The sequence below is a fragment of the Ranitomeya variabilis genome, chromosome 6 (assembly GCF_051348905.1).
Source record: "Ranitomeya variabilis isolate aRanVar5 chromosome 6, aRanVar5.hap1, whole genome shotgun sequence".
In the NCBI taxonomy this organism is placed as follows: Eukaryota; Metazoa; Chordata; class Amphibia; order Anura; family Dendrobatidae; genus Ranitomeya; species Ranitomeya variabilis.
The window spans coordinates 400,681,687-400,706,855 of record NC_135237.1 but is presented as its reverse complement, the minus strand read 5'-3'; the positions used below and the strand labels follow the sequence as shown (position 1 = coordinate 400,706,855).

At 43.0% G+C, this 25,169-nt stretch overlaps 1 protein-coding gene across 3 annotated transcripts in view; it reads left to right on the top strand.

Annotated features, from left to right (window-relative positions):
* The window catches only part of CEP192 (centrosomal protein 192), a 241,915-nt gene that overhangs the window by 99,164 nt on the left and 117,582 nt on the right, over positions 1 to 25,169 (top strand). For all 3 annotated transcript variants that reach the window (XM_077270146.1, XM_077270148.1, XM_077270147.1), the window contains 6 exons: positions 10,322 to 10,481; positions 13,524 to 13,669; positions 13,974 to 14,081; positions 18,027 to 18,351; positions 18,693 to 18,836; positions 19,198 to 19,262. In XM_077270146.1, the coding sequence (XP_077126261.1) occupies positions 10,322 to 10,481; positions 13,524 to 13,669; positions 13,974 to 14,081; positions 18,027 to 18,351; positions 18,693 to 18,836; positions 19,198 to 19,262 (948 nt within the window). The remainder of the gene's footprint in view (positions 1 to 10,321; positions 10,482 to 13,523; positions 13,670 to 13,973; positions 14,082 to 18,026; positions 18,352 to 18,692; positions 18,837 to 19,197; positions 19,263 to 25,169) is intronic.

Below are 25,169 nucleotides of genomic sequence, written 5' to 3'. Positions count from 1 at the left end.
AAAATCCAGAAAATCACATTGTCTGTTTTTTTATCATTTTATTTGCACATTATGGGGGAAAATAAGTATTTGGTCAGAAACAAACAATCAAGATTTCTGGCTCTCACAGACCTGTAACTTCTTCTTTAAGAGTCTCCTCTTTCCTCCACTCATTACCTGTAGTAATGGCACCTGTTTAAACTTGTTATCAGTATAAAAAGACACCTGTGCACACCCTCAAACAGTCTGACTCCAAACTCCACTATGGTGAAGACCAAAGGGCTGTCAAAGGACACCAGAAACAAAATTGTAGCCCTGCACCAGGCTGGGAAGACTGAATCTGCAATAGCCAACCAGCTTGGAGTGAAGAAATCAACAGTGGGAGCAATAATTAGAAAATGGAAGACATTCAAGACCACTGATAATCTCCCTCGATCTGGGGCTCCACGCAAAATCCCACCCTGTGGGGTCAGAATGATCACAAGAACGGTGAGCAAAAATCCCAGAACCATGCGGGGGGACCTAGTGAATGAACTGCAGAGAGCTGGGACCAATGTAACAAGGCCTACCATAAGTAACACACTACGCCACCATGGACTCAGATCCTGCAGTGCCAGACGTGTCCCACTGCTTAAGCCAGTACATGTCCGGGCCCGTCTGAAGTTTGCTAGAGAGCATTTGGATGATCCAGAGGAGTTTTGGGAGAATGTCCTATGGTCTGATGAAACCAAACTGGAACTGTTTGTTAGAAACACAACTTGTCGTGTTTGGAGGAAAAAGAATACTGAGTTGCATCCATCAAACACCATACCTACTGTAAAGCATGGTGGTGGAAACATCATGCTTTGGGGCTGTTTCTCTGCAAAGGGGCCAGGACGACTGATCCTGGTACATGAAAGAATGAATGGGGCCATGTATCGTGAGATTTTGAGTGCAAACCTCCTTCCATCAGCAAGGGCATTGAAGATGAAACGTGGCTGGGTCTTTCAACATGACAATGATCCAAAGCACACCGCCAGGGCAATGAAGGAGTGGCTTCGTAAGAAGCATTTCAAGGTCCTGGAGTGGCCTAGCCAGTCTCCAGATCTCAACCCTATAGAAAACCTTTGGAGGGAGTTGAAAGTCCGTGTTGCCAAGCGAAAAGCCAAAAACATCACTGCTCTAGAGGAGATCTGCATGGAGGAATGGGCCAACATACTAACAACAGTGTGTGGCAACCTTGTGAAGACTTACAGAAAACGTTTGACCTCTGTCATTGCCAACAAAGGATATATTACAAAGTATTGAGATGAAATGTTGTTTCTGACCAAATACTTATTTTCCACCAGAATATGCAAATAAAATGATAAAAAAACAGACAATGTGATTTTCTGGATTTTTTTTTCTCAGTTTGTCTCCCATAGTTGAGGTCTACCTATGATGTAAATTACAGACGCCTCTCATCTTTTTAAGTGGTGGAACTTGCACTATTGCTGAATGACTAAATACTTTTTTGCCCCACTGTATATCAGCTATATCAGCTATATCGGTGTATATAGGTGATCCAAGAGCTGCTATTACGCAGGCGGCACAATATTGGAGGAGGATTTTATTTTTTTTTTCTTATCCAGCAAGATGGATCAGTTATATACACCGATAGCTGCTACTGCACAGGCGCGGCAGACCCCATTTTAAAATGGGGGCACGAGCTAAAAACTGTAAATAAAGATTAAAAAACAACCACAAGACGGATTTCATCAACTAAGGTATCATTTTAATCAGTATATCGGCGCTGACCCGACACACTATAGGTTACTGTCCACAATCCTGCTGACAGGGTTCCCTTGAGCAAAATTTTGAAATCTGTTTTTTAGCCCATTTACCGTATTTTCCAGCGTATAAGACTACTTTTTAACCCCTAAAAATTGTCCCAAAAGTCGGGGGTCGTCTTATACGCCGGGTACGGCATGTGCAGGGAGCGATCCTGGATGTTCCCAGGGTCTGAAGGAGAGGAAACTCTCCTTCAGGCCCTGGGATCCATATTCATGTAAAAAATAAAGAATAAAAATAAAAAATATGGATATACTCACCCCTCCGAGAAGCCTGGCTGTCACCGCTGCAAGCGTCTGCCTCCTTTCCTAAGAATTGCAGAGCGTGAAAGACCTTCGATGACGTCACATGAGCGGTCACGGACCAATCACAAGACCGTGACATCATCGAAGGTCCTTCACGCTCTGCAATTCTTAGGAACAGAGGCAGACGCTTGCAGCGGTGACAGCCAGGCTTCTCGGAGGGGTGAGTATATACATATTTTTTATTTTTATTCTTTATTTTTTACATGAATATGGATCCCAGGGCCTGAAGGAGAGTCTCCTCTCCTCCAGACCCTGGGAACCACACGCCGTATAAGATGACTGGGCGTATAAGATGACCCCCGTCTTATACAGCAGGCATATCCCAAATTCCATATTTTATATGGAAAAGTTGGGGGTCATCTTATACACCCAGTCGTCTTATACACCAGAAAATACGGTAGTTTTGAAGCTACTTTGGGAGGCCTAAATGTCAGAAAATGCACTCCTCCAAGTATTCAAAACTGCGTTCAGGAAGTTTAACTTTTCATGTGCTTTACAGCAATAAACACAAAGTGGAATGAAAAAGAAAAATTACACTCTTTCATCTAAAATGTTGCTTTAGAGAAACCTATAATCCAAAAAGTAATTCCAGTATGAATGAGAGCACACAGAGCAAGCCTAAAATATCATTAAGTAGTACTCCATAATAATCAGAAGTTACAATTATTTATAGTAACTATTATATTGAGGTACATCAGTATACAAAAAAAGTTACTTATTAAAAACAAGAAGCAATGAAAGTCAAGGTGAGGCCGATGAGAGACATGAAATTATCAAAATACAAAAACAATCCAAGGGGGAAGTCACCAGATGGCAGAATATTACCAAGGTATGAATATGTGCATAGGTCTATCCCCAAAGTTAATTACAATGCAATTCTGAAAATAAGATCCATAAAATCTTGGTGTTGGCTACATGCTGGAAGTTTGCATCTTTCACTACTTATTGTTGACTCCAAAATATTGACCAAAATACTGGCAAAGTGACTTAATAAAATTATTCACAGCATAATGCACTCGGACCTATTTGGGTTCATGCCAAATAAAAGCTCCTCTGACAATATACAGTAAGTGGAACTTTATTTTCTCAGGTGGGAGTAGCTTGGAATGAAAATTGGTTGTTGCCGAAGCATCCGAAGCTTTGACTCTGTAGAATGGCCATGCCTAAATTAAGTCTTGCAGAGTTTCATTTTGGGTCCAAATTTCATTAAGTGGATTAACCTAGTTTACAAAACCCAAGAGCTAATCTACTTGTCAATGTCAAAACACTCTCCCTATTTTAAATTGGGTAGGGGCACCTGCGAGGACTGCCCGCTATTGCATCTATTAATTGCATTAGCAATGCAGTCCCTGGCTCTATACATTAGACAGTATGGAATGAGATCTGGAGAAAGGGAAGACAGTATTGGTTTTTATGATTTTTGTTTAACTTTTACCGTGGCTAATAGGAAAAATAGTACTCAGAAGAAATAATTTAATAACTTATGAGTATGACAATACCCTATACATGGTCACACACTTCTGTTTTGGCACATGGCAGAACTCCAAAGAGAGAGAATGCTATTTAGCTTTTGGGTCACCGTTTCCTGTAATAGTTTCAGGGCTGTGTAAATGGCACCCACAAAGTGCCAAAACAGCAGATTTATCCAAAAAGAGACCCCATTTTGCAAACTGCAGTTTGGAAAAAAAACAGGTTTAGTAACTATTTTGACCCCCACTTAAATTAGTGTGTGTGGTTGTTTCAAGAAAAGTATACGTGACTATGATCATACAGCCAGCCTCTTATTTATGCTGCCCAAACCGTAGAACTGATGGGTTCCCTTAACGCTGCAAACATTGGGAACATTTAAAATTAGTCACTTTCAGAACTTTTGGCCACAAATATAGTTCATACATACAATGATACATATCAATTGTACCATTAAAACCATCTACCTGCCCATTATTCTGTATGTAGGTCCCCCATGTATTTCCAAAACCTCTTTTCCACTAGTCGATTTGGTGTGTCCTATTCCATAGGTAAGGGATGTTCAAGCACTTGGCCATTCACTTTATACAATACAAGACCTAGGCACAGGCACCTTCTCCCATTACTTCATGGTTCTGAAACTCATATGTGTATGTATGTATGTATGTATGTATGTATGTATATATGTATGTGTGTGTATGTATATATATGTGTGTATGTATATATATGTATATATGTGTGTGTATATATATATATATATATATATATATATATATATATATATATATATATATATATATACACACACACACACACACACACACACACACACACACACACACACACACACACACACACACACACACACACACACACACACACACACACCCAAAAGTTTGGACACACCTTCTCATTTAACCCCTTTCTGACATCGGAACTACTATCCAGTCGAGGTGGGGTGGGCCCGTATGACCACCGACGGGATAGTACGTCCAGCGAGATCGGCCGCGCTCACGGGGGGAGCGCGGCCGGGTGTCAGCTGACTATCGCAGCTGACATCCGGCACTATGTGCCAGAAGCGGTCACGGATCGCCCCCGGCACATTAACCCCCGGCACACTGCGATCAAACATGATCGCAGTGTTCCGGCGATATAGGGAAGCATCGCGCAGGGAGGGGGCTCCCTGTGTGCTTCCCTGAGACCCCCGGAGCAACGCGATGTGATCGCGTTGCTCCGAGGGTCTCCCACCTCCTCCTTCCTGCAGGCCCCGTATTCAAAATGGCCGCGGGGCTGCATCCGGGTCCTGCAGGGAGGTGGCTTACCAGCGCCTGCTCAGAGCAAGCGCTGGTAAGCCTGCAGGAGTGCACGTCAGATCGCTGATCTGACACAGTGCACAGCAAAGTGTCAGATCAGCGATCTTACGCTATAACATGACTCCCATTCCAACACCCCCCCCCAATGTTATAGTGAAAAAAAAAATATTCACATGTGTAAAAAAAAAAAAAAATTACAAAAAATAAATATATTGCTCCCATAAATACATTTCTTTATCTAAATAAAAAACAAAACAATAAAAGTACACATATTTAGTATCGCCGCGTCCGTAACGACCCGACCTATAAAACTGTCCCACTAGTTAACCCCTTCAGTGAACACCGTAAAAAAAAGAGGCAAAAAAAACAACGCTTCATTATCATACCGCCAAACAAAAAGTGGAATATCACGCCATCAAAAAGACGGATATAAATAACCATGGTACCGCTGAAAACGTCATCTTGTCCCGCAAAAATTGAACCGCCATACAGCATCATCAGCGAAAAAGTAAAAAAGTTATAGTCCTCAGAATAAAGCGATGCAAAAATAATTATTTTTTCTATAAAATAGTTTTTATCGTATAAAAGCGCCAAAACAAAAAAATTATATAAATGAGGTATCGCTGTAATCGTACTGACCCGAAGAATAAAACTGCTTTATCCATTTTACCAAACGCGGAACGGTATAAATGCCCCCCCCCCCCAAAAAAAAAAGAAATTCATGAATAGCTGGTTTTTGGTAATTCTGCCTCACAAAAATCGGAATAAAAAGCGATCAAAAAATGTCACGTGCCCGAAAATGTTACCAATAAAAACATCAACTCGTCCCGCAAAAAGCAAGACCTCACATAACTCTGAGGACCAAAATATGGAAAAATTATAGCTCTCAAAATGTGGTAACGCAAAAAATATTTTTTGCAATAAAAAGCGTCTTTTAGTGTGTGACGGCTGCCAATCATAAAAATCCGCTAAAAAACCCGCTATAAAAGTAAATCAAACCCCCCTTCATCACCCTCTTAGTTAGGGAAAAATTAAAAAAATGTATTTATTTCCATTTTCCCATTAGGGTTAGGGCTAGGGTTAGAGTTAGGGCTAGGGGTTGGGGCTAGGGTTAAGGCTACAGTTAGAGTTGGGGCTAAAGTTAGGGTTTGGATTACATTTACGGTTTGGAATAGGGTTGGGATTAGGGTTAGGGGTGTGTCAGGGTTAGGGGTGTGGTTAGGGTTACCGTTGGGATTAGGGTTAGGGGTGTATTTGGGTTAGGGTTTCAGTTATAATTGGGGGGTTTCCACTGTTTAGGCACATCAGGGGCTCTCAAACGCGACATGGCGTCCGATCTCAATTCCAGCCAATTCTGCATTGAAAAAGTAAAACAGTGCTCCTTCCCTTCCGAGCTCTCCCGTGCGCCCAAACAGGGGTTTACCCCACCATATGGGGTATCAGCGTACTCAGGACACTTTGGACAACAACTTTTGGGGTCCAATTTCTCCGGTTACCCTTGGGAAAATGCAAAACTGGGGGCTAAAAAATAATTTTTGTGGGAAAAAAAATATTTTTTATTTTCACGGCTCTGCGTTATAAACTGTAGTGAAACACTTGGGGTTCATAGTTCTCACAACACATCTAGATAAGTTCCTTTGGGGGTCTAGTTTCCAATATGGGGTCACTTGTGGGGGGTTTCTACTGTTTAGGTATATCAGGGGCTCTGCAAATGCAATGTGACGCCTGCAGACCAGTCCATCTAAGTCTGCATTCCAAATGGCACTCCTTCCCTTCCGAGCTCTTCCATGCGCCCAAACAGTGGTTTACCCCACATATGGGGTATCGGGGTACTCAGAACAAATTGTGCAACAACTTTTGGGGTCCATTTTCTCCTGTTACCCTTGGTAAAATAAAACAAATTGGAGCTGAAGTAAATTTTTTGTGAAAAAAAGTTTAATGTTCATTTTTATTTAAACATTCCAAAAATTCCTGTGAAACACCTGAAGGGTTAATAAACTTCTTGAATGTGGTTTTGAGCACCTTGAGGGGTGCAGTTTTTAGAATGCTGTCACACTTGGTTATTTTCTAACATATAGACCCCTCAAAATGACTTCAAATGAGATGTGGTCCCTATAAAAAAAAAAAAAATGGTGTTGTAAAAATGAGAAATTGCTGGTCAACTTTTAACCCTTATAACTCCCTAACAAAAAAAAATGTTGGTTCCAAAATTGTGCTGATGTAAAGTAGACATGTTGGAAATGTTACTTATTACCCGTATATACTCGAATATAAGCCGACCCGAGTATAAGCCGACCCCCCTAATTTTGCCACAAAAAACTGGGAAAACTTAATGACTCGAGTATAAGCCTAGGGTGGAAAATGCAGCAGCTACCGGTAAATTTCAAAAGTAAAAATAGACACCAATAAAAGTAAAATTAATTGAGACATCAGTAGGTTAAGTGTTTTTGAATTTCCATATTGAATCAGGAGCCCCATATAATGTTACATAAAGTTTGATGGGCCCCATTAGATGCTCCATATTAAAATATGCCCCATATAATCCTGCATAAAGGGTAATAAGGACCCAATAAGATGCTCCATAGAGATATTTGCCCTATATAGTGCTGCACAAACGTTATGGCCCCATAAGATGCTTCATACAGACACTTGCCCCATTATAATGCTGCACAAGCGTTATGGCCCCATAAGATGCTCCGTACAGTCACTGCCCCTTATAGTGCTGCACAATCGTTATGGCCCCATACAGATGATCCGTACAGTCACTGCCCCTTATGGTGCTGCACAATCGTTATGGCCCCATACAGATGCTCCGTACAGTCACTGCCCCATATGCTTTTGCTGCGATAAAAAAAAAAAATCACATACTCACCTCTCTTCGCTCAGGACCCCCGGCACTTTCAATATTTACCTGCTTTTCGTGCGGCTCCGTCTCTCTTCAGCACTGACGTTCAGCAGAGGGCGCGCACTGACTACGTCACTGCACCCTCTGACCTGAGCATCACAGCCAGAGGACGCTGATGACAGAGCCGCACCGGAACGAGGAGCGGTAAATATCGCGCAGCGCTGTATACTCACCTACTGCTGGCGCTGTGCAGTCCCTGCTTCTTCCAGCGCTGCATCTTCTTCCTGTATTGAGTGGTCACAGTTACCGCTCATTACCGAAATGAATATGCGGCTCCACCTCTATGGGAGGTGGAGCCGCATATTCATTGCTGTAATGAGCGGGACCATGTGACCGCTCAGTAAGGAAGACTACGCAGCGCTGGAAGAAGCAGGGACGCGCAGGGACCGCGCCAGCAGTAGGTGAGTATAATTAGATAGCAACCACCCCCCCTCCCCTGCCGACCCCCGGGTATGACTCGAGTATAAGCCGAGAGGGGGACTTTCAGCCCAAAAAAATGGGCTGAAAATCTCGGCTTATACTCGAGTATATACGGTAAGTATTTTGTGTGACATATCTCTGTGATTTAATTGCATAAAAATTCAAAGTTGGAAACATGCAAAATTTTCAAAATTTTCGCCAAATTTCCATTTTTTTTTCACAACGAAGGTAATATCAAAGAAATTTTACCAGTATCATGAAGTACAATATGTCACGAGAAAACAATGTCAGAATCATCGGGATCCGTTGAAGCTTTTCAGCGTTATAACCTCATAAAGGGAGAGTGGTCAGAATTGTAAAAATTGGCCTGGTCATTAAAGTGCAAACCACCCTTGAGGGTAAAGGGGTTAACGATTTTTCTGTATTTTCATGACTATGAAAATTGTTCATTCACACTGAAGGCATCAAAACTATGAATTAACACATGTGGAATTATATACTTAGCAATAAAGTGTGAAACAACTGAAAATATGTCTTATATTCTAGGTTCTTCAAAGTATCTACCTTTTGCTTTGATGATTGCTTTGCACACTCTTGGCATTCTCTTGATGAACTTCAAGAGGTAGTCACCGGGAATGGTTTTCACTTCACAGGTGTGCCCTGTCAGGTTTAATAAGTGGGATTTCTTGCCTTATAAATGGGGTTGGGGCCATCAGTTGTGTTGTGCAGAAGTCTGGTGGATACACAGCTGCTTGTCGTACTGAATAGACTGTTAGAATTTGTATTGTGGCAAGAAAAAAGCAGCTAAGTAAAGAAAAATGAGTGGCCATCATTACTTTAAGAAATGAAGGTCAGTCAGTCTGAAAAATTTGGCAAACTTTGAAAGTGTCCCCAAGTGCAGTGGCAAAAACCATCAAGCACTACAAAGAAACTGGCTCACCTGAGGACCGCCCCAGGAAAGGAAGACCAAGAGTCACCTCAGCTTCTGAGGATCAGTTTATCCGAGTCACCAGCCTCAGAAATCGCAGGTTAACAGCAGCTCAGATTAGAGACCAGGTCAATGCCACACAGAGTTCTAGCAGCAGACACAGCTCTACAACAACTGTTAAGAGGAGACTTTGTGCAGCAGGCCTTCATGGTAAAATAGCTGCTAGGAAACCACTGCTAAGGGCAGGCAACAAGCAGAAGATACTTGTTTGAGCTAAAGAACACAAGGAATGGACATTAGACCAGTGGAAATCTGTGCTTTGGTCTGATGAGTCCAAATTTGAGATCTTTGATTCCAACCACCGTGTCTTTGTGCGACGCAGAAAAGGTGAACGGATGGACTCACTACATGCTTGGTTCCCACCGTGAAGCATGGAGGAGGAGGTATGATGGTGTGGGGGTGCTTTGCTGGTGACACTGTTGGGGATTTATTCAAAATTGAAGGCATACTGAACCAGCATGGCTACCACATCATCTTGCAGCGGCATGCTATTCCATCCGGTTTGCGTTTAGTTGGACCATCATTTATTTTTCAACATGACAATGAACCCAAACACACCTCCAGGCTGTGTAAGGGCTATTTGACCAAGAAGGAGAGTGATGGGGTGCTACGCCAGATGACCTGGGCTCCACAGTCACCAGACCTGAACCCAATCGAGATGGTTTGGGGTGAGCTGGACTGCAGAGTGAAGGCAAAAGGGCCAACAAGTGCTAAGCATCTCTGGGAACTTCTTCAAGATAGTTGGAAGACCATTCTCGGTGACTACCTCTTGAAGCTCATCATGAGAATGCCAAGAGTGTGCAAAGCAGTCATCAAAGCAAAAGGTAGCTACTTTGAAGAACCTAGAATATAAGACATATTTTCAGTTGTTTCACACTTTTTTGTATAAGTATATAATTCCACATGTGTTAATATATAGTTTTGATGCCTTCAGTGTGAATGAACAATTTTCATAGTCATGAAAATACCGAAAAATCGTTAAATGAGGTGAGTCCAAACTTTTGGTCTGTACTGTGTGTGTATGTATGTGTAATATATATATATATATAATATTTTTTTTTAATATATTTATATTTTTTATATATTTATATTTTTTATATATTTATATTTTGTTTTATTTTTATTTTTTCTCCAGGATGATGAACAGCAAAGTCTAAGTTGTCGTCCAGGCCTGGAAGGTGGCAGTTCTGACGAAGAATCTTCAAATGAAATGCAAAGTGTTCCTATTGATGTGTCAGCTTCTAGACAGTCTGCAGAGGGTTACGTGGTGTGTTCACCTGCAGCGTCTTCTGTTGGTATGTTTGTTAATGTACTCAGTGTATTTGCTATACATTATCTATTACTTACTTAAAGGGGACTTTTTTTTTCTTCCTACTATGGGGCTAAGCACTTGCCTGTTCTGCTGTGTGCCGATTTCTCCAATGTCAGAGCAATCACAGAACTGCTCCCTCTCTCAATTCTCCCACTTCATGTGATGTCACGTGTATAGAGTAATTCCTTCTTTTCCTTTCTCTTCTGTCCATGGAGTGTCACTGCCAATGTAATATTAACGGACAGCCAGCTCCTTGCTGCCTGACTCTGTGCACATGCGCTGAATACAAGCAGTGTAATAGGAAGTCTGTTAGTGACACTGATGCCCTGTGTAGACGCTGGAAATAAGAGTTAGGCTCTCTTCACACGTCCGTATACCGGTACCAACAAAACCGGTATCTGTCATCCGTGGTTTTGATCAGTGAGCAATCAGTGTCATCCTTTTTTTTTTTTTTTTTTTAAGTATGGCTTAAGAAAAATCCATTCCATAGCTTCTCCAATACTTAGCTATGTTAAACACGTACACCACACGGGTTTCATCCATGTGCTGTACGTGTTTTTCACAGACCAATAGACTTGTATTGGCCAGTGTTATCCGTGCTGGTGGTAAAAAGCGGACATCTGTCCTTGTGGTTTGCACAGACACAAGGTCTGTGCAAACACACCAACATGTGTGCAGCACCATAGATTATGATGGGTACATATGGCATCTGTGAAATAAACGGATGCCACACGTACTGCAGACTGGGACATGTGAAGAGGGCCTTACTTGCAGAGTTCTTTGCACTTCTGATGCGCCAGCTCATGCAATGTAAATTGCACTAACTCAGCACTCAATAGGCAGCGAGGAGCCGGCTGTGAATCGGTATGATGTCAGCAGGAATGCCCCTTGGACAAAGCAATATTGAAAGTGAAAGAAATTCTCTGTTGACTTGTTGTGACAGAAGGTGGTAGAATCGCTCCCAGGAGAAATAGGCGCACAGCAGAACAGGCAGGCAACTACCTGCTAAGTGCATTTCCCCATTGTAGGAAAAAGGTCCGTAATAGCCCCTTTTAAGAATGCCACTATTTTGGTAGCTTCAAGGCATTGTTGGCTATTGAAAAAAAAAAAAAAAGAAAAAAAAAGGCAAATGTAAGTAATGGTTTAAAGGGAACATGTCATGCCCTTTTTGTGTTTTTAATTGCCCCCCAGTGTTGCATGAGACAACATCCATCACTAACATGGTTTTCTACAAGAATAGCTCCCAGTAGATATGTGTAAAAACACTCTATATGACTAGTACCTTGCATCACATACCTTTCGTTTCAGTCATAGGGATGGTGCTTTTTACTGCTTCAGTCACAATCAGTGATGGTCCTGCTCAAAATTATGCACGCCCACCGAATTGTGATTGATTGCCGTGAATGGCCTGGCATCACGTTAGCCACCTCAGAAATCCCGCACTTGCGCACGGTCTATCAGCTCCCCGGGCATGCCCACTGATTCTGGGTGTACGTTCCCACCTTTTTTTCGCATGTGCACATGCTCAGCAGCTACTGTGAGTCAGTGGCCACATGATAGTTTGTGCATGCTATGCGCAACAGTCTTCCCACTTGCCGTCATAGATTCAGTGAGCATGCCCGGGGACTAGATGGGCAGTGCGCAAGCATGAGATTTCCAAGACCATAGCCATGACATAAGCACATTCACGGCAATCAGTAACCATGTAGGCATGAAAAATTCTTAACAGGGCCATGACTGACACTGGCTAAAGCGGTAAAATGTGTCACCCCTATGACTGAAACGAAGTTATATGATGCAATGTACTAATGATATAAAGTGTTTTTACACATCTACTGGGAGCTTTTCTTTGAGAAAACAATGTTGGTGATGGACGTTGTCTCCATAACAACACACTGGGGACAGTTTATAACACAAAAAGGACATGACAGGTTCCCTTTAAAATATTAATTTCTTAACTGATGAAGGTCATTTCCCAGCAACACTACCTTCTCCACTGTACCTTGAAGAAAGTGACAGTCTAAAGTAGAGAGACAGCACTGACGCGGAATAATCAAAAACCGCTAAGTACGGTTTATGCAGGATTATAGGGTGGCCTCATACCTGGCAGATGCCTGATGTATTACACAGCCAGAATCTGCCAGAATGCTGCAATTGCTGCTGCTAGTTTGTTAAATGCTGCTATAGATGTGATCGTGGGGTAGTGACGGGCTGCCGTGACATTTTATACATTTTTATTTAAGAAACCTAAAAATGTGAATCACACCACCTTTTTCCCATTAGTTGTAAACATATATATTGGTGCTTCACACTTGCTCAGTTGATGTGAACATAAGTTATGATTCCCAATTTTTTTGCAATTTCACCACACTGGGAATCTTTTCCTTTAATTCAAAACTAAAAGTTCCACAAAAAAATCATTGCCATGTCGAAAGGGAAAAAAAACAAAAGCGGGAATGTAGCTGTGGCAGAAAGTGGTCAAGGACGCTTTTTATATATTTTTTTCCATCTTTCTATGCTGTGATATAGCTGAGGCTTGTCTTCCATGTACATAATGTATTTTGTAATGACAATCTTTTGGGGTACATATATTGAATAAAATATTTTTTTAATTGTTTGTTTTTTTTTGTTTGTGAAGAGAATGGCTGGACAGAAATATAAATATTTAATTTTTGTATCTTTTATTGTATATCTGAATTGGATGTACAATTTCCAAAAAAACCTCTCCCCCGGTTTGTTTTACAACAAAAAAGAAACCCAAAGCCACTGTTTGCTAACCGTTTCCGGTGCTGCGCTCAGTGTTGGTTGTTTGCAGCGCTGACATCATGTTGACAGTCCTGTGGCCACTAAGAGAGCTCAGCGGCTCTGAAGGACGTATGCGTCATCTCGGGCAGAGCCTGCAGATACAATGCGGGAGCAGCAGCGGAGACTTGGCGCTGAACCTGAGGACGGTGCAAATTAACTTGAGGTATTGAATATTTGGGTGACGACCATGTGCATTGTGTTAAGTGTTTCATTTTTGCAGGTGTTAAAGTTGGAGATGGTTGCAGTGAAATGGTTAAAAGTAAAAATAATGTTGACACTTCAAAGTCCCTCGTATGTGAATTGCGAATAAAAGAACCAGCAACCAGAAGTATAGCTGGGGAAGAAAGTACAGCATTTCCTAAGCAGGTAAATAACCTATCTCAAAAATTCTCATACTGCTCCTCATTTCCTAATGCAGTCCAATAGATAAAGAGCATAAGTTTGTTCCGGACAGTCTGAATGTGTGAGATATGTCACATCTTCCTACACACAGCACTCTTTACTTATGGGGTTGGATTTCTTTAGATCATTAATTTTGCCAAGATAGTGGTGTCACATGCGATAGTTCTTTTTGGCCTAAACTTTGCCTCAGTTTTAACACCCAGTTCACCAGAAACTGGTGCATTGACCTTACTAAATGTGGACCATTATGTAAATCCTTACTTTTTAGGTGTCAGGTGACAGGATGGCCCCAATTGGAAATGGCGGAATCTCAAACAAAACCAAAGAAATGTCTTCTGAATTTGAAAAAAGTCAACAGTTTACCTGGGACAGACAAGTAAGTATTCTATTACTACATTGCTTAGCACTTAATATTTTTTTTCCATCTATATTCCTTCTAGTACGGTATAATTATAGTTGTTTTTTTTACGTTGCCGAAGACATAAAATGTCATTAAATTTAAATGTTTGCCTTGGCTAATTAATAGTCCTGAAGCTTAGCTCTTTAACTTTGTATCCTATTAATGGCAAAAATTGGAGACCTCTCCGTTTCTCCCAATTAGTCCAGGGTCACACGGCTGTCTTTTCTCTCATGCGAGATATTATGCAAATGACACTTGGCTCAAACTCTATTCTGCGTTTGTCGAGTGTCAGTGCACTGTGCTCTGATCTCCTCACATTGGAGAATCACAGCACAGGTGCGGAGGAGACTGAGGAAGTAATTTCTCCATCTCTTCCATAGCCGACATCCACTGTAATCGGACTGCACTCTGATGATATCCAAGTACAGTCCGATGTTTCACACACACCCATAGACTTACATGGGTGAGTGTGATCGGATTCTCGAATGCACTTGCAGCATGCTACAATTGTTTTCCTCAGACTGACTCCTCATGAGAAAAAAAATCGCACATCTCTACTGCCCCATAATATGGCTTTGGTTGGCTTGCACTTGTCCGATTTTATACACTCGTGAGCACTGAGCATATGTCACCATATGTTTAGGCGAGACCAGAACTAGACCCATGAGTCAGAAATGTGTTGGAGATGTCATGTTAACACTGGACCTGTCTCTTTTTACTTGGATGCTGCATTAGCACCTGCTTTTGCAGATTTCACCTGACTGCCCTACAGATTTGGAAACACCAGGCTATTTCCTATTTTTTATTTATCTTTTTGTTTTTGTCCTGTGCTGAAGTCCGCAACTTATAGATGTAGGTCCTTAAGTCACAACATGGGATACTTGGTCACAAATAACCCCATGATTTTCTTATTTACACATCCATCTAAATATTTTCCAAGCCATATATGGACTTTTATAAGCAAGGCCTACTTCTAAGCATGTAAGGTTGTGCTTGTCTCCACAAACAGTCCTTGTGGGACTGCAAACAGGACAGTATGGTACAGACCTTTTGATCTAGTCCTACAATATTATTTGCATCCATTTCACATGCAAATTGTCACTGAGTTTCTGCTAAAGAGCAGTGCCAGAAGACCGCAGCGCCTGACGGCTCCTGCTTTGCCGCTGAGAAGAAGTACTTCTCCAGTGTATTAAATGTTTTTCTTTCAGCAGGACAGGGGTTAATCGGCCCTGCATTCAGCTGTGCTCGGTTAGCCACTCCTCTCTCCTATAAAAGCTAGGCTTTCTGGCCAGGTTCTTGTCTGAGTTAGCACTTGCTACATAGATCTGGAGAGCTGGAGGAGTTTGTGCGACTGTTGCTTGGTTTGTACGCTTGGAAATTCCTCATCCTTACCTGCCTTATTTTCTTCTCCCGTCCTTCAGACCCTTTTGAATACCTCTGTTATTTGTGAGAGTATATTTTGTGTGAGTGGAATTTTCTTTTACCCTTGTCTTTATTCCCCTGTCTGTCAAGTTTGTGTACTATGGTACACGGTAGCGCCTCCCTTCCCTGGGTAGGGGAAGGGGGAAAGACGCAGGGCTGCAGCTAGGAGACAGGGCAAGGGCGGAGGCCCTGGCATCCTCACCATATGAGGTATCCCGGGGAACAGGGCGAGCTAGGGCGCCCCCTAGGGCTAGGAAAGGTGCCCCTTGGTCCCAGTTTACTCGCCAGTAGTGTTGAGCATTCCGATACTGCAAGTATCGGGTATCGGCCGATACTTGCTGTATCGGAAATTCCGATACCGAGATCCGATATTTTTGTGATATCGGGTATCGGTATCGAAACAACATTAATGTAAAAATGTGTAAAAGAGAGAATTAAAATAAAAAATATTGCTATACTCACCTCTCCGACGCAGCCTGCACCTTACCGAGGGAAGCGGCAGCGTTCTTTGTTTAAAATTCGCGCTTTTCTTTCCTTTACGTGAGTCCCGGCTTGTGATTGGTTGCGTGCCGCCCATGTGACCGGCACGCAACCAATCACAGCAAGCCGTGACGTAATTTCAGGTCCTTCAGGATTTTAAAATTACGTTCCGGCGTTGTGATTGGTTGCGTCGCAGTCACATGGGAGACGCAACCAATCACAGCAAGCCGTGACGTAATTTCAGGTCCTTAAGGATTTTAAAATTACGTCCCGGCTTTGTGATTGGTTGCGTCGCAGTCACATGGGAGACGCAACCAATCACAAGCCGTGACGTCACGGGAGGCTGGACACGCGCGCATTTTAAAATGGGCGCGTGTCCAGCCTCCCGTGACGTCCCGGCTTGTGATTGGTTGCGCCGCGATCAACCAATCACAAGCCGGGAGGCTGGACACGCGCCCATTTTAAAATTTTAAAATGCGCGCGTGTCCAGCCTCCCGGCTTGTGATTGGTTGACCGCGGCGCAACCAATCACAAGCCGGGACGTCACGGGAGGCTGGACACGCGCCCATTTTAAAAAGTGCGCGTGTCCAGCCTCCCGTGACGTCACGGCTTGTGATTGGTTAATGGCGGCCATGTTGCCGGGACGCGGACCAATCACAGCAAGCCGTGACGTAATTTCGTCACGGCTTGCTGTGATTGGTCCGCGTCCCGGCAACATGGCCACCCTGACCAATCACAAGCCGGGACTTCACGTAACCAAGTAAAAGCGCGAATTTTAAACAAACAACGCTGCCGGTTCCCTCGCTGAGGTCCAGGCTGCGTCGGAGGGTGAGTATAGCGATATTTTTTATTTTAATTCTTTCTTTTACACATTTATATGGATCCCAGGGCCTGAAGGAGAGTTTCCTCTCCTTCAGACCCTGGGAACCATCAGGAATACCGTCCGATACTTGAGTCCCATTGACTTGTATTGGTATCGGGTATCGGTATCGGATTGGATCCGATACTTTGCCGGTATCGGCCGATACTTTCCGATACCGATACTTTCAAGTATCGGACGGTATCGCTCAACACTACTCGCCAGTCCTATCGTGATCAAATCCTCTCTAGTAAATTGATGATGATCCTACCACCGTGACTCTGTTGTAATCTCTTATACATAAATCCGAAGTTGCAGTTATTGTACAGTTTGTTAGGCACTATTGACACTGCTTTTCTAAAGTGTGATCAGGGTTTCAATATGAATCACTCTCAAAACTGGATTGAGATGAACTCCTGATAGTATCATAACAGCCTATGGCTCTAACAGAGTTCAAATGAACTGCATATTGTTTCTGTAAGACCCTGCCTTTTTGGATGTTTATTTGAATTGTTCGTGTTCTAGTGGCCTATGGCTCCATTAGGGCCTTGTCTTGATATCGTTTTTAGGGGGATTCAAGCAGAAACATTGTTTGCACTTCAGAAGTGCAGTATGGACAATGTTGAATTTAATTCTGTGAATAACCTTTAATGAATGGTATGTTGCATACATGATTATTTCCCTTTTTAAGATCTTGTACTAAAGCCTATGTGCTTTTATTTTTTGGTGAATCCTGTATGCTGCTAATGTTGTTTCAATATTCTTGCTTGATAGAAGTTGCTATATTCAGAGTGCTGTGTGCTTTTTCTAGTTTGGGAACAGGATGAAAAGTTTTTACTTTGTGTGTAAGGAAGGATGAGAGGGGGAGCAATTGATATCAGCAAGAAAGATTTAACTCCATTGAAACACAGGGAGGGATTATATGCTGTCAAATTTCCTACCTATCTGGTAAAAATTGAAGAGGGCAAGATTCTATTACTCTATTCCTTAGAGTAAGGAAAGGTGAAAAAAGCGTAGAAATACTTTAGCCACACTTTATTCTTGAAGTGTTTAGTTGGTGATTCTCTTATAAATTTTTACCCTTTTAATTTGTGTAATTTTTCGTCTTATTCTTAACTCAATTTGTGAAATAAAAACTATATACGGTATTTTCTTTTTAGAGTTCATGCGATCTGAATTCGTTACCTGCAAACACGACACAGAAACTGAATTCCCTATACTTCCAAAATGGTAGAGCTTCAAATGGTGAATTTGGTTCTGAGAACTCTGCCAATCTGTCTCGGATATTTTCGCATTCAGACCATACATCGGGGTTTGTGGATGCCGCAAGCTTAGATACAGTTGGCAAAGGAAATGCCAGTCGATTAGCAGATACATATTTGACACCTACTTGTTCCAACCAGATGGGGCCTAGTCAGGATATCTGGCAGTCTGATGAAATGCATTCTGGTCACTGGAGCTTCCAGCATAGTGATGCCGATAAAGGTATGGAGTTTCTTAATCACATCCTCAATTCTGCTGACCTTCTGAAATTTGTTAGTTAAAATCATAATTTTTTTAGTCTTGGATAGGGGAGGCTGTCACTGCGTTAACTTCCATGCCTCCTCTGTGCCCCTCTACTCATCATGCGGTTTATCCCCATGTAAGGTCATCCTTACAGCACTGGGGGGCATAGACGGTCTCTACAGGAATTTAACCTTGCTGTGTCCTGTAGAGATTAGCTTCCCTGGCCTATCCAGTGCAGTGCAGTTGTCACTGGAACCATGAACCATTGATGAGAACTTTTTTATGTATTTTACATAGTTTTAGTTTTTATCTTTCTGCAGGAAGTCAGGCGCATAGTGTTGTGTATCAGAATGAAGAAGGCAAGTGGGTTACTGATCTTGCTTACTATAAGCCATTTGAAAAAGAAGCAGCAAGTTTCACTGGATCATCAAATGACTTAAAAGATGAAGATTTTATTGTTGGAAGTAAGTTGTTTTTTTTTTTGTTTTTTTTTGCTACATTGGATGCGTTTTGAAAGCTTTTTGATCTATTATGTGCAACTCCACAGATTATGATTTTTTTTTTGTTAACAAGCTGGTCCACTTTCTTACTAACCTTCCTTTAGCCTCACTATTTTTATTTTCCCTTGTTATGGTTTTAAATGAGGCATCATCCTTTAGAACTTTTCAGAGAAAATCAGTGACCAATTATTTACTAACTTGTGGTTCTACCATAGTGTGTTTTTTTTGTTTTATTTTTTAGCTCTAAGGATAATAATTCACATTTGCATGTCAGCATTTAGTCTTGTATGTTGAAAAGTGACAGTTTCTCTCATTGTTTTCACAGATGATGCTTTAGCTATGCTTGATGAAGACCAGGAAGAATTTGAGAAAGAAAATAAATTTATTCAGGTAAAATGCATTTCTATTGATCATCTTGTATAAAATATAATGAACCATTCTGAAGATCCCTGCTATTATTCCGTTAAATATAGATATGCACAATAATAGTTTTGTAAATTGCCTGCATTAAAGATTTTGCTTGATCTCCAGTGCAGGAGCCAGAGCCATCTAATGTAATGTGATTCTGCAACGCTGGCTCCTGCAGTGAAGACTGAGACTTATAGGAGAGAGTGCGTGCTGCTACCAAGACAAAAGTAGTCAATCTAAACCATTTAGAAAAATTGCTTTTCCATAGAAATCAGTTATAATTAACACCTTCCTAACGTTGGATTTACTTGTACGTCCAATGTTTGGTCCCTGTCTTCAAGTTTGCTATATACTGCAATACTCTGGTTTTCCAGTATATAGTGCAAGCAGTTGGGCAATCGCAGGTTCAAGCCTGTTAAGGGAACTACGAAATATGGTGAGGGAAACTTTTTAAAACATGAAAAAAGTTTGATTAACTTTTTCTACCCCCATTAAATTAAAAGAATAGAAAATACACATGTAGTATCGCTGTAATTTTTTTTCTTATTTACAAGTACATCACATGGTAAATTGAATGATGTAATAATAAAAATAAAGTAATAAAACCAAGCCCTCATACACTGTTAACAAAAAAAGTTAAATGTTTATGGCTCTTGGAAGAAGGGTGAGGATGAAATGTAAAAACTAAAAAAAGATGTTAGTCGAGAAGGTGATAAAATAATTTGGTATGATGTGGTTTTGTGATACAGTTTCGACTGTATGGTCAGTGATTTGCTTTAGGCAACATTGCTTATTGCTGTTAGGGAAAACCTGTTCATGTATACATTTTATATTTCTTTATGAATGAGCAATGTGTTGGAAGTAATTTAGATACTTTTTTTATTTTAATAATATTTTACTTTTTCTTATAGAGATATATCTATAGACATATCTCTAATTAATATATATATTAATATATAAAAATAAATAAATAAATATATATATATATATATATATATATATATATATATATATATATATATATATATATATATATATATATATATATATATATATATATTGGACTGCTTAATTTCTGTAAAGTGTATTTCCCATTAGGCTTTTCCCTTAACAGAACAAGTTTGAAAGCCCATTCAACTATAGAGAGCAGCTTTTTGCTTTTGAATTTAAATTAGGGAAAGTGACTTTCAGCTGTAAAGTGGAACAAGGAAAATTGCTCTAGCATTGTACCGTGATGAGGAGCAATGAATAGGAATTTACAAAACATCCCTTCAAATGTGATTGTCATTTAGTCAAAATCTTAATTTTACTTGTGAAATAAGGGGTTTATCTGCATGCAAAACACATTATACATATTATATCTCGATATTTTTTACTTTGTATGCACTTTGCTGTGGATTAAATTGGTAGCTTGGCTTTATGAATATGAAAGTCTTCCCCCCAACAACCCAGCTGTCTGACTACATGGTTCCAGGCAAGGAGCAGGGAAAGCAACCTCCTTACATTCCCCCTCTCTTAAAGCTCGCCATTCCACGGGCGAGGTCTCTTTGTGCTTCTCTTTGTTCTTTTGAGGGGAGTCAAGTACTGGCAATCCTTGCATCTCCTTCTGCCTTTCTTCTTGCACATACTCCCAAACTAAATGGTTTAGGAGCTGTTCATCAGTCAGGTTGAGATATGCTCTCTCTGCTTCATCAACAACTGCTGTCCTCTTCTTTTTCTTCTTCTTAGCCTTGCCGGTGGCAGGTGTTTGCGTAGGGGCTTCTTGCTCTGGTTCCTCAGTCTGGGGGCTTAGTACAAGTAATTCTTCTCCATAGCTCCCCCTTTCTTTGACCGGAGCATTCTCGTCGAAGCTTGAGTCAGATGAATTAAGACCATGCAGGCCGGACTCTGTCATCTGCGCCGGGCTCTGTGGGTATCACTCGCAGGGCTTCTCAGCCACGCGCCCTGTCTCACACAGCTGTTCCATTTCCCCGTCCGATCAGGAACTGGTGAGCTGACAGCCAGCACATTCTTCACCTCAGGGGACAACATCAGTGGTTCCTCCTTCTCATCGGCTTGGACCTTGAAAACGAGTGTCGCAGGAACACTCAGCACTTTCTCTCCTTCTTCGGGAACTCGTGCTGGGCAAGGTAGTAAAGCACTTTGGTGGTCTTCTCGAGTGAACGTCACTTTCTTTCCTCCGGACTGAGTCTCACCAACAAAACCTTCAGACCCAGGCTGTAGATGCACCAGGTTCGCCTTTACGCGTTGGGACAGCGCAGTCATTTCACCAGAGATGCTTGACACCTTCTCCACCTCTCCTTGGCGTCCGACATTGTGGTACTGTCTTGCCCTAGGTGGAACTCTTCTCTTCCTGCCGTACCATTCCCTCCAGGGGCGACGTTCCCTCCAGTTAGCAGGACCCTCAGAGGGGTGAGCGGATCTCTGCCACCGCTCTTCTCGGGTAGAGCAATTTCTGGACATGTGTCCCACCTTTCTGCACGACCAGCACTCACGTCTGCATCTGTCTGGAGGGCGCTTCAGTCTGGATCGCCGACCTCGGCAGGGGACATCTCTCATCTGCGGTTGCTCTTCACCCCAGGATACGGAGTTACACTCTGGGGCCACCACCGAAGCCTTCTTCATGCTGCGCACCTCTCCTCTATCTCTTTCTGGTGGCTTCCGCACGTTACCTCGGGGTATGCCGCTGGTCCCCAAAACGGCAGTAAGGGCTTTCCCCAGACTCTCAATCTCCTCCCAGATTCTTCTTATCTTCAGCTGGGAATCTCGGGTCCACATCGCCTCCTCTTCATTTTGACTGGGTGCTCCGCAGTTGTAGCATCTAGGCAGTCTTCTTCGCTGGAGGGCGGTCTCTCTTTCTCGAACCGGAGGGCTGTACTCTGCAGCAGGGATCTTCTTATATTCAGCCACCTCCTCACGGACTCGCTTAACCTCCTTCTTCAAGTCTTCTACCCATTGAGGGGCTGTTACCTCCCTGCTCCATACCTTTCCCACTGGCCCTACCACCCCTTGCTCTTGCTCGCACGTGCGTGCCTCACTCCCGACCTCAGAGAAAGTCGTATCTAGCTTTACGCCCATGCGCTCTCGCAGGGCCTGTTTCATCAACACATCTCGCAAGCCTGTCACCAGTTGGTCTCGCAGCACAACGTCAACTGACCCCACACCTACGCCGTCCTTCTGTATAATGGCAGTATGAAGCTCCTGCAGTGCGTTCATATATTGCGTCACGGTCTCCCCCTCTCTTTGCACCCAGCGGAACAGTCGCATGCGCAGCTCCCCTACGTCAGTGGGGTCCCCATGCGTCTCCTCAAGTATACGTAATACTTTGTCCAGGGTATCTCTCGCCTGGGGGGGTCTGAGTATAACAGAGCCCCGTGCATCCCCCTCTAGGGCCATCACAGCTATTTCTGCCTGCAGAGCAGGATGCATCCGCATCATCCCTCAGATGCGTTCCGTCCAACCCCACAACATGACATTACTCCCTGAAAATTTTGGCAGGTTAGCTAACATGGCTCCCAGGGAGATGCTAGTCCTGGGACCTCCCTCAACTGCTTGGTCTGCCCCTTCCGCGCTACCGTGTGACATCCTGCCGACTACGCCAAATGTAATAGAGAGAATGAGGAGAACAAAAGGAGTATATTGGGTATCAAAATGTATTAAATATTTATTAAATATATAATGTGTAAATACGCACATAAATTAAATTAGTACAAAACATGAATAGAAACTACATGTAAAGTGCAAAAAGGATGGGGACAGACAGTACCACTGGTGAACGGGGCCCAACTAATCCAATGTTCTGCAGAAAACCGCAGGTAGAGAGTGGACGTAGCCGCAAGCTATCAAAAAGCTAAGTAGGTGCAATGCAGTGACCGCAGTCACCGGTAATAGGCACCGCAAGTATGCTTACCGCTGAATGATGTGGGCTAACCAGGACACCAGGCTGGGACCGGAGAAGAAAGAGACCCCCGACGCGCGTTTCGCTTACGCGGTAACCAGCTTTCTCAAGGGGATGAATCAGAGAGGCCGAGAAAGACCTTAAAAAGGGGCCGGACTCTGAACATGTGACGTCTCACATGTCCAGAAGCGGCCAATGGTAGGCGGCGATGCCGGCGCATGCGCAGATCGGAGCACAGGTCCTGAGACCAGAAGCGGCGTCCAGCATCACCACGTGTGCGCAGGGGGAAGGAAGACCCCTGCACACACGTGGGAGGCAAAAAGACGCCGATCCGGAACAGGAGCCGGTGATACAGACCCGCGAACGCGCACTGCCACCAATGTAAAGGCACATAATAACACAAAATAAACAAACCATCGGTCAGAGACAAATGAGAGACCATAAATGATAGGCCATACTCAGGGGGCAGAAAAATATGAATAAATAGATATACGGCATATTTGCACGGGGAACAGTGGTATAATAGTACACATATACAACAAGATAAAATATGTTCAGCGTGCGATCTTGACATATATCTCGTCCCTTTCTCCAGAGCTTTTAAAGGGGCGAATCCGCCACAACCGGTCGATAAATCGTGAAGTGACGTCTCATAACCATATAGATGAATCTCGGCGTACCAGAAGGTGAAACAGACTATAAAGAGGAATAAGAAACATAACAAATTGAATAACACAGAATAAAAAATTATTATAAAAACAATAAAAACAAGTCCCGGCTGCGGGAACAGCCTGTACCAATGGAATGGAGGTCGGATGATGAAAACAGAGGGAGGGGGATATAGAGAGACCATGATGAAAATCTATATATAATGCAAGATTGATCTGCGCACAATTAAAGCATTATAGAAATGAGGCGAAACTGAGCGATTCATTTAAGCCGTTAGGTGCGACTGTATTCAATCTCACAATCCAGCCTGCCTCACGTTGTGCCAGTACTTTCTTGTAATCACCCCCGCGCGTACCCAAATGGACGCAGTCAATGCCCCTAACCCGAAGCGACCCCGCGTCACAACGATGAAAAAGTTTGAAGTGGCGCGGAATCGTCTTCAGGAGAGAGGCATCGACCACAGTACTGGCGGCCTGGATGTCCCGCACGTGTTCTCTAGTGCGTATACGGAGCTCCCTTGACGTGAGGCCCACGTAAATTAGAGGGCAACTACACGTGGCGTAGTACACCACATTTTTCGTACCACAAGATATGTGGTGTCTAATCGAGTATGTCCTACTACCATCGGAAGATGTAAAAGAAGTAGTCCGGACGATGTTGGCACAGGCCAAACAATGGCCACATTGGAAGCAACCAAGCACTGGACCCCTTGAGCCAAAGGGGTTACTGGCAGGGGGCACATAATGGCTTCGAACGAGCATATTGCTGAGATTAGGGGACCTCCTGGCTGTCATCGAGGGGAAATCGCCAAGTATGGAGCCCAGGGACAGTTCAGTGCCCAGGATGGGCCAATGACAGGCCAGAATCTCCCTCATATTGACCCATTCATGGTTGTATGTTGTAATGAATCTTATTTTTGAATCCCCTGGCCCAACCCTAGCTCGATGACCCACATTGTAGAGAAGTTCACTACGGGGCGTCCTCCTGGCCCTATCATAGCCCCGCCTGATGCATCTGCGGCTATAGCCGCGTGCCTCAAAGCGGGCTTTAAGAGACACGGCCTGGGCCTGAAAAGTATCCTCTGTGGAACATATCCGCCTCATCCTCAAGAACTGTCCGACCGGGACGGCCCTTACTGTTGTAGGATTGTGTGCTGAGTCAGCTCGCAACAAGGCATTAACGGCCGTCGGCTTCCTGAAGACATCAGTCTGGATGCGACGTGTGCTGTCGATCTCCAGACTGACGTCAAGGAAGTCGACACGCCCAGCATCATATTGGTATGTCAGCACAATATTGAACGGGTTGTCATTCAATTGACTCAT